At 40.6% G+C, this 12365-nt stretch overlaps 2 protein-coding genes across 4 annotated transcripts in view; both read left to right on the forward strand.

Annotated features, from left to right (window-relative positions):
• MINDY3 (MINDY lysine 48 deubiquitinase 3) overlaps window positions 1–2083 on the forward strand; it is a 49866-nt gene extending 47783 nt beyond the window's left edge. For all 3 annotated transcript variants that reach the window (XM_041487600.1, XM_041487609.1, XM_041487618.1), the window contains one exon: window positions 762–2083. In XM_041487600.1, the coding sequence (XP_041343534.1) occupies window positions 762–911 (150 nt within the window). In that variant the 3' untranslated portion in view covers window positions 912–2083. The remainder of the gene's footprint in view (window positions 1–761) is intronic.
• Window positions 2084–7509: 5426 nt separating this feature from the next.
• ITGA8 (integrin subunit alpha 8) overlaps window positions 7510–12365 on the forward strand; it is a 109681-nt gene continuing 104825 nt past the window's right edge. Inside the window, exons 1-2 of the mRNA XM_041490079.1 lie at window positions 7510–7740; window positions 7899–8023. Of these exons, the coding sequence (XP_041346013.1) occupies window positions 7556–7740; window positions 7899–8023 (310 nt within the window). The 5' untranslated portion in view covers window positions 7510–7555. The remainder of the gene's footprint in view (window positions 7741–7898; window positions 8024–12365) is intronic.

The raw sequence follows: 12365 nt of genomic DNA on the forward strand, positions 1-12365 counted from the left end.
TTTTGATAATTTTCTTCCAAAATTATATATTTGGAATTGGAAACTTCTTTGTGCTCCTAATTGTATTTGAGCTACTATACTGGATTGCTTGGCCAAACCAGGTCTCTGAAACTTTGCATTTTGAAAAGAGCACTTCTCACACCTACCTGTCATAAGGCGGGGTCTGAACTGCAAGGGACAGTGGAGATGTAACACACGCAAAGTGCAACTTCTAGAAGTAACTCTACATCTAAATTAGGTTGTTTAGGAGTTTTTGTGAGTTTTTTTTTAGTAGTACATGCTCACATCAAAAAATTAGGGGTTTTTTTTTTGAGCCATTTACTGAGGAAACAAAGATGACCTGTTTCATTTCCAGCATTCTTGAAAAAAGGGATATACCAGACACAACATGACTGCTTTTAAATTCCAGAAGGAGAATTTAGAGTAAAAGATTGTAAGGTATTAAGAGACATAAGGAGCAAGAAAGACTTAAGTAAGACTTCTTCCAGAAAATATACCTACTCAGTCTTTGGAATAGCTTGTAGTTAAGTCCTTAAAATTACCCCTGAAATCTCCAGTGGTTCCATACCCCAAAATGTAAGCAGAAGCATTGAAAGATCAGGGTTTTTCAATTTCATACTTCCATTTCATTAAAAAAGGAAGTATGTAAAACTTCACAGATGTGGTGTGTATTATTACAAACCCTCTCCTGGCCTGGTGAAAATACTCATCTCATCTTCCAATTTTTGAACAGGCTGACAGAGTTGGGTTTCCTTTGACAGGTCATGTATGTGGAAGGCACAGCAGTTGTGATGGGCTTTGAAGAGCCCATGCTGCAGACCGACGACACTCCGGTGAAGCGCTGCTTGCAGACCAAGTGGCCGTACATAGAACTGCTCTGGAGCACAGACCGATCTCCTTCCCTGAACTGACGCTGGCCCGTGAACAGCACCCGGCCGTCGGATCCCCCGCGGGAGCCGGAACTGCGGCTTGCTCGGGGAGTGGTACACTTTGACTGTGTGGAGTTATACACTGGTATCATTGAGGAATTGTAAATAATGATTACAAACACTTTTTCAGTGTTAATTGGAATATTTAATTTTTTAATCAGATTGATTTCTATTATAATAGTTTGTCTTTTTTGGCCACTGTAGTACTGTTAATGTGAGTTATCCTAAAAAAAAAAAGCCTACTTATAAAGTCTTACCATTATTTTGCCATCTCATGAAGATTTGAAAAATTCTGATATTGCAGAATCTGCATATTAGATGTCAAATCTTTAAACATAAAACATATTCAGCTTTCTCAGAATCATATAGGCATGTTTTATTATTTAAATTATATTAGCTTACATTACAGTACCATAATGTGTGGACTAGACTGGCCTTTGCACTGGATATGTTTTAATGAATTTAAATTTTCTGCAGTTTTTCCTAAAATCTAATTTTACCTAAAGAGCTTACACAATGTGACATAAATAAGATACATTTTTAGGAATAAGTATAATTCTTAAATACTCTTTCTTGGCAGTTGTATATTACTGTGGCTTAGTTATTGGGCATGTTAAAAGTGAACAGAAAATCTGAGGAAAAAATAGATATATTAATATTTATTTGAATTTGTATAAATGAAATGTAAAAACAGCAGAATTTCTTGTTCTATAATCTTTAAACTATTCAAAACTTACAATATTGCCAAATACCTCTTCTTAATTTGTCCAAACAGCAGTGTAAGCCAGCATTACTGTATGTGTTAAGTGCATGAGAACATCTGTTATTACATTATTATATTCCTTTATTTATTATCAACTTCTTAGCCCTAAAATAAAATCTTTTCCTTGAATCATATATTATTAAAAGTTTGGTTTACTTGGACTTCTTTGCTGCTTCTCTGAGATGATGAAAAGGAACCACAGGTTTAGAAACGTAAACTTTCAAGTTGAATGCATCTTAGGGGAGAAAAAGCCCCCACCAAAAGGTAATTTCCTAACTTCTGGAATTACCATGATCATTCCTTATTGCAGACTGACAGCAGAGTATCTTAGTATTAAGAGAATATTTTTGTTGGAATTTTTTTTTCAGAAAAATAAATCTTTTGCAGATAATAATGATTTGAAAGATTCCTTAATTGGACTTTATTTTGAATGCAAGTATTCTGTCTTGCAGTGTGGGCTTGACATGAAAAATTTGTGCAACAGTGGTATTACTGCTAAAAAATATAGATAATGAGAATTTGCTTGTCAAGTATGGAATTTTACTTTTCAAAAAAATGCTCAAGCTTTATAGGTATTTGTTTTAGCTGGTTTTACACACTTAAGATAAATGTCTTTAGACTTCCACTGACACCTTGGAAGGGGAAAATTCACTTTTCTTGCTCTTTTTCTTGAATTCTGGTATCTGTCCTTGGCTTGTACTAGAGTATCTGACACCAAATTTTACACTGAATCTTAGCTTGAATCTGTTAGAATATGCATCTTTTTTTTTAGCCCACTCTCATAAAATTGATGTTCTATCTCCCAGAAAAAAAAAAATAAATTAGAAGCCCAACTGATGTGAGATCTGCCTTTAAGCATTAGTCTGGATTAAAATTTCTGCTGTACTCTAGAGACATTTAGCTGATGATGGTGTGATATAAGAATCCTCATTCCTGTATCCTTTTTCCCTCATACTGCCTAGTTGTTAGAGGCCTGGAATTCTGGTTTACGTCACTTATTTTTGGATACAGAGGCTGACTTTATGACATTCAGGCAGCTCATCTGAGAGTCTCAGCCAAGTGAACCTTTCTGGCCTTTCTTCCATGATGAGCACAATGGGAGGGATTCGGCCTTTATGGAAATTCACTTTTTGTCCCCTAAAAGAATGTAGTTATTTAGATGGCAGACTTAAAACATGCAGGACATTAATGTTTGCTACATTTGATTTGCTTTCACAGAAAAATATCTAGAAACCTATATACAGGCTGTTCTGCTCTAAGTGCTGCCTATGTGTGTGTATATATATTGCAGTTTGCAAATTGAGGCCTAGTCAATGAAATCAGAGCACTCTATGGAATTAAATGCATGCTGTAAGTAACCAGAGCAAATTGATAATGCTAACTGTAAGCAAGTGTGTGAGCTAAATATGCAAGTAAATGACATTTTGATTAATACTCTAGGGGGTTTTATGTATTGCAGAGTCGTTCAATTTTAATTGCCAAGGAAAGGTTGTCTCTCTTCTGGGAGACAGCTACTATCCTAGCTGAAAACATAGTGCAGGATGTTGGACAGTTGGTCTGGAAAACTGGCCTTTCCTTTCCATGTCTCAAAACAGTTTGAGACAGAAGATACATGTTGGTGTCTTTTTGCTCTAAATTAACTTTGATAAAAAAGGTGTTGGGGGGGAAGGGTCCTGGTGTCAACTGCTGGGTAAATGGTAAAAGAAATTATTCCCACTTCAATTTATACTGAGGTTCACAGTCAGATGGCTCCAAATAAGTTATCTAAGTAAATAATGGAAAGACTACTTCGAGTGCTTCGCATTAGCCCACATGAGTTATATTTGAAGGCTGACAGCTACCAAATACATATTTGCTTTGTTGAAGTCTGAACTGTTTAAAGGTAAGCAGCCAGTACAAACCCAAATGTAAATATCCTTGTTAGAATCCACACAAAGGGCCCTTTGAAACAGTTAATCATTTAAGTACATGCTGGGCATTTTGGTTTTTGGATGCTTTTATTGAAGTTCTGTTCCCTCAGACAGTTACAATTCATGCTTATCTGGTTCATCTATATGCTTTCTCTTATCTCTTCAGTTCTTGCGTGGATGAGTTTAGGTTAAAGAAGCCCAAGATGGGTCTTGATGGAGCAGGCAAGCAGAAACAAGAACCTCCCTTAGTGCAACGCACTGATTTGTTGTCCAATTGGATGAGTGTCTGCAGTCAGGCTGTGGACAGCTACTCTGTGTGCTCCTGCTGAGCACAAAACACCCAGGATGTTCTGGAGAGCACCTTCAGCTTCCCTGTGCTGCAGCTCTGCTCCTGGTGATAGCCTGAGGTGCAATGGGAACACTGACCGCATCCACAGCTTCCTCTGCAGCATCCTGTCCTTTGGGGTCTCACACACAAAGTCTCCAATTTCACCAGCATAGTAGATTGGCTCATTAGACTCCATTTTACCTTGATTTTGTGAGGTTAATACCTATAACTAATGAAAAATCAGTATTTCCATGGATCTCTTGAAAATAAACTGATTTTTCTGTAGACTATATGCTTTGGTTGATAGATTGATTTAATCTGCTTTGATTCAGATTGATTTAATCTGCTCAATCTAAAATTAGCCTTAACGCTTTTCATGTAGGAATTACTTCTGCTAAGATTTTTAACTTGGACAATGTTCACAAAGGTAAGGTTCAAAGAGGAATGCTGAGCGTCTTTTGTCAGCATGTCATTTTGGATTCAGACTCACTCTCTTTGTAATGCATGGTCACATTCTCATTTTAACCTCTTGCAACACAATAATCAATACAAAATACTCTCTATGTAGTTGCTCCAGCTAGAGTTCAGGAGAAGGCTTCTGGCCTATGGAAACAAAACCAGGAAGCAATTGAAAGGTAAGTTTTCTGTGGGAATTGGACATTTCAGCTTCTGTACTGCCATATTTTGAAAAGATTTAACAGTAAAATTATCACTAATTTTGATAAGATTTATGCTAAAAGCCCATACGATTCTTTGAAATACTTGTTCCTCTGCCAGCATGTTCATTACTAAATAATAGCATAAATAACATTAAAGCTCTGATAATGGAGCCTGCTACAAAAAATTAATATTTAAGTTTCACCTCAGCAAATCTTTCCCTAGAAGATTAGACTCATCTGTTTTTAAGATTGGAAACACCATGACATATTGACATCACTAACTGCCCATAATATTAGCTGTAGAAATTCATACCATGAATCTTATAATTTTCTTCATTAATTACTTAATCCCACATCTGACCTTCCATTTATTCTGTAAAGTAGATAATGATTAAGGTAGATAATGATTGGCTAAATGTTCTTATGAAAGCTCTGTCCTGGCTCCAGGTGTGGTTCTAGAGCCTATTAAGACTTTTTAGTTAGATATTCAAAGGAGTTAATGTATCAGACCACAGGTACGCTAAAGTGCGAGCTTCAGTCTGCCAACAATTGGGGGAGCTGCTTACCTCTTGTGCAGTGCAGATGAGCGTGCACTCCAAACATTATGAAAGTCCAAGGAAAGCAAGATGTGAAATGAGCTTCTAGTGATCAGAACAGGTCCAGTTTGTTTAGGGAAACACTGCAAATTCTTAGAAACATATATTGTTTATCTCTTTGAATTGATTTGGAATGTCCTGCATGCATATGTCTCTATAGAGAGAAAAAGGAAAAGGGTAAGGGGAAGGGAGGACTGCTGTAGGTTAATACTTTGGGGGTAAAAGGATCTTGAAAGACAGTTCCTTCTTTTCATGCTGCCCTGCCTTCCTACAGGTTTTAGCATTGATAGCCATTTGAAACACTTTTTTTGCTTTTTAAAATTTAGCTCAAAACAACCAGGTTAGGTGACATGTGTCTCTAACTGAAAGGCAGGTACAAGGGAGAGCTGCCTGTGTTCTTGTTTATGCCTCTTCAGCTTCATTTGTGTGAACACTCTCCAACTGTGCTAATAATCACTGAATTTTAACTACTGAATTTTAACTGTTTTGAGTGGCTACAGCACCAGTATGTGCTGTCTTCTCATTTCTGAGTGCCAGTGCTCTGGACTGCAGTCTGAGCAGTTCTTTGAGCTCCAGAAACTACATTTATGACACTCTGCCTTGGAACTGATTGCTGTGCTAAAAAGGGAGCATTATCATCATCATTATTTAGCATAAGGCAACACAAGTTCTAAATGCATTCAAATGCCTTAAAACTGCATGACTTTTAAGAGTAGGTGTTAATCCTAAAGTCATTTAGAAGTACCTCACTTCTGAATTTATTACTACTGCTTAGATCTGTAAGAGATACTTTCACAGTGTAAAATAATACAATAGTGTGAATGGTAATTTTTCACTATTTAGCAAATAAATGTGGCATAAATACAAGGCAGGCAGAATTAAGGGATATTACAAGCCTGTGGGGACAGCTAAGGGTCACACAGCTAATGCTGGAAACAAACACACAGTTCTATTTTTGTGAAAAGGAATGTCAGTCTTATCTGAATAATCTTGCCAAAAAGCACTTAAAATAAAACAAACACAAAAGTAAAGTAACCAGAACCTCACAACAAAACAAACTGCTCTCAACTGCTTTCATAGGTAGATCTAATAATGGGTTCTCTATTATTTTGATCTTTCTCTGATTCTGTTTGGACATATCTGCGTTATAAATGCTGAAAAACAATTCTTTTTCCTTGTTGTTACCGAGCTGATTACGTGCAAAATAAAATGTTTCTCCTTTTCTTGCTACCTTTGCGTTGACCAGAAAAAAATATTAATAATGCTGTCCCCTCAAGATGTGGATGTGATGCCACACCTAGCTTTGTAGGAGAAGGGAGCATTTTAGGCAGCCAGGTTTTCCTGTACATTCTTAACAAAACCAGTTAAAACTCTGTTGTGGAGCTTGCAGGGGCAGAACAGGTCAAGACAGGAGTTATACAGCCCCATCCTTTTTAATTACTTTTACAAAGAAATTACCAGAGGAGCTTTCTAAAAGCACCGTTCCGTTCTGTGCCACGTTCAGTTGGTTATTTCTGCGGGAAAAGCGGCACGACACCTGTGCCTGCATGGAGCTGTGCTAAGGGCTCTCCTCGGCGCCACTGCGAGGCGCCCCCTCAGCTCCTCAGAGCCCCGCGTAGCCGGGCACTCACGGGGGGACTGGGAGAGCAACAGGGGAATTGCATCTTCTAACGCCTTCCCAACTCTGTGCCCGGCTCCGCATCTTTCCCGTGGTTACAAGGGGATTTTTCCTTGCTGGGGTTCTTTGGTTTCTATTTAATAATGGCCATGCCGAGCAACCAAATAACAATCTGAGGGAGGTTTACATTTTTTCAATGCACTTCAGTTTCCTAAAAGAGATTTTCAAGTATCAGGCTCTTCAGTTCAGAGCGGGGCCGAGCGGGGCCGAGCCTCCGCGCCGCCCCCCGCCCGCGCACGGCGGCAGCCGGACCGCACCTCTCCGCCCCGCACAGCCCCGCTCCGCACCGCACGGCCGCCGCACCTCTCCGCCCCGCTCCGCTCCGCTCCGCACGGCAGCCGCACAACTGCGCTCCGCTGTGCCAGCGGGAGCCGGCCGCTTCAGTTTCCTAAAAGAGATTTTCAAGTATCAGGCTCTTCAGTTCAAACCCTTGAAAATTATGGAAGTCGAGAGAAATACAACTCGAAACCACCAGCCCACACTCCGGCATCTCCCCCCGTGAACACGACCGTCCCACGGCAGCCATCGGTAGCCGCTGGGCGGTCAGGGGGTGTCCAGCTTAGTCGGCGTTTGTCGCAGATTCCGCGGCGGAATTCCCGGCTGGGTTTCCGCAGGCGCGGCCCGGAGGCGCAGCCCCGCCGCACAACTGCGCTCCGCTGTGCCAGCGGGAGCCGGCCGCGGAGGCGGCGAGGATGCTGCCCCTCAGCCGCGGGCGGCCCCGCCGCTGGCAGCACCCGCTGCTCCTCCTGTCAGCGCTGCTCTGGGCGCCGGCGCTGGTAGCTTTCAACCTGGACGAGGAGAAGCTGACGGTGTACAGCGGGCCCCCGGGCAGCTACTTCGGGTACTCGGTGGACTTCTACATCCCCGACCCCAGCACGTGAGTGCCGCCGCCGGGGGTGGCGGGGCCGGGCCGCCCCGCGCCCGGGGAACGCTTCGGGAAGGCGGTGGGCGAACGGCGGCGTCGCGCCCGGGGGTGCCAGCGCCCATCGCCCGCCTGTCCCGATCGTCCCGATGACCTCGCGGTGTGTTTCGCAGGGTCAGTGTCCTGGTGGGAGCTCCCAAAGCCAACACCACGCAGCCAGACATCGTGGAAGGAGGAGCGGTGTATTACTGCGCCTGGCCCGCCGCCCGCTGCAGGCAGATCCCCTTCGACAACACCAGTAAGTGCGCGGCTGTCCCGCTCTGCGTGTCGCGCCGCCGTGCCCGGGTCCCCCTCCGCTCCTCCGCGATCCCGTACTTGGGCTTTGATCCGAGTATCTGCCCTCGGATAGAAATCCCGCTCCTGGGAGTCTGAATGCATATGCTCCTGCAGGAAAGGGTTTAATGGTCCCCAGAGAAATAACAGGATTGTGACCTCCAGGATCAGTAGTTCACCTTAATAACTGCCTTTTTTTTTTTTTTTTTCCCCTTCTGCTCTGCTGAAAGGTATTTGTGGCAGATTCCTTCTTTTGAAAATACTTTTGCATGTTCAGAAGGCAAAGCCCCAAAAGCCTTGTCTCACACTTCTCTGAACCATAGAAATAACAGGATTTCTAGTGTTTGCTGTTATTTTCAGCGAAGGGATTTCTGGCCGTTCAGATGGATGAAGTGCCTCGTGTGGCATGCTTATTTAATTCTATTCAGAAAGCAAAAATTTGTTTCAGAATAGTGAAGCTAGATGCAAAGCGATTTAGGCACAATGTGGATAGATTATATCCACTTTCAAAATCCCAAGACAGATGTTTCTTATTTAATTAGAGGGAACACAAGTTTTAAACAATTCAAGCTGTTTATGTTTTCTGTTGTCTCTTTATAGGTTTTGGAAATAATTTAAACCTAGTGTTTGCAGAGACTTTAAAACTGCTTCCTTTATTTAGGCAGACTTTGACAGTTTGACCATTAAGTGAAAGTTATTATTCTTTAGGTTATATTTAATCTTAATATTTGTGGTTTATTGAAATGTGAACACAATACAATCATTTTTTTGTTTGTTTGTTTGTTTTCTGAAAGAAGTTAAATTAGAAGAGCTCACTTAACTGTAGCAAATAAGCAGTGCAATTCTTTACTCCTCCCAACTCCAGCCACCCACATCTTATTACTGCGTTAGTGTCTAGGAATATTGATCAGCATGACTTTCCCATCATGCTGAGCATTCTTCAAAACAAAGTGTGTGTATGTGGCTACTGGGGCAGGTAAAACTATGTACAGCATCTGGTTATATATATAAATGGAAATGTATATAGACACTATGCATACATTATTTTAATTGTGATACGTTCTGAGTGTACATATTTTTAAAAAAGCCAGGAAACAGAGGAAATATTAATGTATTTCCCATCTTATGGTTAGACAGTTCATGTAACAAAAGTGGAATGTATTATCTATGCAAAATCGTTTCAAGTTTTAATAGAAAACTTACAGACCAAATTAAAATTCCATCGCATTTTTGAGGGGGTTTTGAAAAATTTATTAAAATGTAGTGATGAAACCTAGAAGGACATCTGACTTTCCTGTGGGAAACTTAGGACAGCTCCATACTCTTCATAGAGATGTCCTTTTGCAGATACTCTGTTTTGAATAAACGCACAAACTAACTGGGAGTAAAAATATCAATAAGGCTTTGGACTGTATCACACAACAGTTCAGTGTGGAATCTCCAAAGGGTGGTTCATTGAGTCTTCCTGAGCTGGTTGTGTCCTCTAGCTAGAATCCTGACATGTAGACAGCTGGAGTTAATCCAGAGAGCAGCCGTGCTGTAGGCAGAGATGCGCTGTCCCCGCAGGAGGGGCGGCAGCACAGGCAGGTTTAGCAGTCCCTGGCTCTCCAATTCCAGTCCCAAGGACAGTAAAAGGTGTCATTTTGTGCAATTCAGCAATTGTCCTCTAGACAAGGACCTCGGGAAGAAGGTTTGCATGGCTTGTACCATGCCCTGTTCTTCACTGCCAGCAGCAGAAAGGCCATCTCCAATATGCTTTACATGACTCCTGCTCATTTGTGGATGTATATTACACGTCAGTTTTTTCTCTCCCAAACCCATTTTTACAGGGCCAAGTTTTCCTTCTTTTCCACTATTGCCCCAAGCAGAGTAGTCCACATGAACTCTGTCTTAGGTGAAACTATTTCAACTAGTCTGTCACACAAAGTTGTTTTTGAAAAAGCCTTTAGCTATGTTATACCTGCTGGGACTTAGATAGTCCTTGGTAAATATGTGGGGTGTTTTCAGTTCATGGCTCCTATACAGGCATCTTGTACTCATTATGCCTTCTCCTATGACATCACTCAGAAATGTTGCTATTCCCATTTTTAATATTTATTCTAATGAACAGAGAGAAGTCAGTCTGGGTTGTCAAAGATCATACGAAAAGTTGATGATGATACTTGTAACTGACTGGGGAGCTTTTTCTTCTTCTTCCAGTGCTTTTACCACAAGATTATTCTTTCTTCCAAAACAGAAACAGTCAAAAGTTGTTAGAAGACTAGAAGTTCAGTTGTAGCAGCTTTAATATTGAAGATTAATGTTTCATGCCTTGTAGGAGACCTTTAAAAGTCTTGTTAAGCTTTGAGAATGTTTTCTGAAACAAAACAGAAGAACTACAGAGGCTGCTTCAGAGCTGAAAAATTTAATTTTGATGCATTTCTATGCAATGCTTCAATTTTTCAATACTTTCTTCTTGACTCTGACTAAATAATATCTTTAAGTTAGATTAGCTAAGCAAAGAACAATAAAAAAACCAAAACTACTGAATAATTTGGGGTGTTCCTAATTACGTTCAGAAGTATAAACTGAATGGAACTGGAAAGAACTGGACAGAAAGGCAGTGTGAACCAACAAGTGGATCAAGAATTTGCTAAATCGCCATTTTTCAGCCTCAAAAGTACGGTGGGGAGGACTTCTAAATTCCAAAAAATTTGTCAAAGTCAGGCAGACTCACATATACTATATCCAAAGTTCAATATGTGAAATTGCTTCAGGTCACAGAAACTATAACTTTCACTATTACATAAAAATTTAAGAGATTAACAAATCAAAGAGGTTGAAAGACAGAGGCTTAAATTACGTACGAGCATGAGGGCTCATATCTTTGCCTTCTGAGGACTGGATGCACAAATGAAGCTCAGCTGTGTTGCATTCAATGCAAGTTATGTTTTGCCTTTGAGGAGGGAACATCCAGTGTGTGCACTTGGATGATGTTTGGACTGTTACTGCCACAAACAAGTATCTTAACTGGGCATCTAAGACTCATATGTAACTGCACAGATTGTTTCCACAAAAATAGTACAGCTAATTTCAAGTGAGATTCCTTTGTTTGCAAATGCTTTTGTGTTATTTGTATTAGCACTGTTACTATCTCAGTCCTACTAAATGAAATCAGTGAGGATACTGACTAGTATTCTGTGATGGCTTTAAGTCAAGATTCTGGACATTTTCAGATCTCGTGGTGTGGAGTTACTTTGTACTAATTTATAGTTATCGTGTATTTTACAGTTACTGAAGTGTTTAGTGAATGGCTTGTTAACTAAAAAGGAACAAAATATCTCTCCACCAACATTTGAGGCTTGCTAAGAGGCAGTGATGAACATGAACAGGCTCATGAGTCAGGAAAGGGAAAGAGGAAAAAAGTAATCTGTTGAATTTCTAAACTATTTGTTGCCTTAGAAAGAGGGGGCATTTGTTCAAGAGGTGATATGAGGGAACCAAGTAACTGACAGACACCTTAGTTAAAAACTTAGTCTTGCCTAGGTTAATTTTATGATGTTCAGTGTTGAGATAGGATGATATTTCGTCCTGTAAAGGCTGTTTGGTTAAAGGGATCTTTTTATTTGTTTATTTAGTTATGTGAGTAATATATTTTTATTTTTAAAATAACTAAAATGTTATTTTAAAAAATGTCATTCTATATCGAGCCATAGAGTCCCGAAGGGAGAACATGAGTGCCAGGCCTAACTGAATCTGACATCCTGCCACTGGTGGGAGACAACTGCAGTGTTTCCCAGTGGATCAGGGATATGACACTGCAAGGGATGCACCCAGTCACTGGCAAGGTGCAGGTAACCTCCCTCTTACCCTCTTACCACACAGACTGTGGCACTCAGTATTAAACTTTACTTTAAAAAAAAAAGTCTTTATGGTTTATGAGGCCCCCTTACTCTTTTTTTATTTTTCCTCAAAGGCTAAGATCAGATGAGGGAGTAGACACTGTATTCCCAGTGGAAAATACAAAAAAACCTTTAAAAAATGCATAACTACTGTTGAGTGCCATGTTTAACCTGTCAAACACAGACTCGGCTCCTTACGACTAGCAATGATACTCAAGACTACTGCTGAAATCATCTCTGTGGCACTGTGCATGTGTTACAATGCCCAAGATGGTCTGAGTGCTATGGGCAGCTGCATAACCTGTGTACATGTGGAAATGTATGTGGGCTCAACTACCCTGCTGAGAAGATGGCTTAATTGGAGTTAATTGAAGTGCAGGAGTATCTGCAGCCCATTACAAAAAGCCACATCACCTAACAGAAATT

The sequence above is a fragment of the Pyrgilauda ruficollis genome, unplaced genomic scaffold (genome assembly GCF_017590135.1).
Source record: "Pyrgilauda ruficollis isolate IOZ18807 unplaced genomic scaffold, ASM1759013v1 scaffold12, whole genome shotgun sequence".
Classification (NCBI taxonomy): domain Eukaryota; kingdom Metazoa; phylum Chordata; class Aves; order Passeriformes; family Passeridae; genus Pyrgilauda; species Pyrgilauda ruficollis.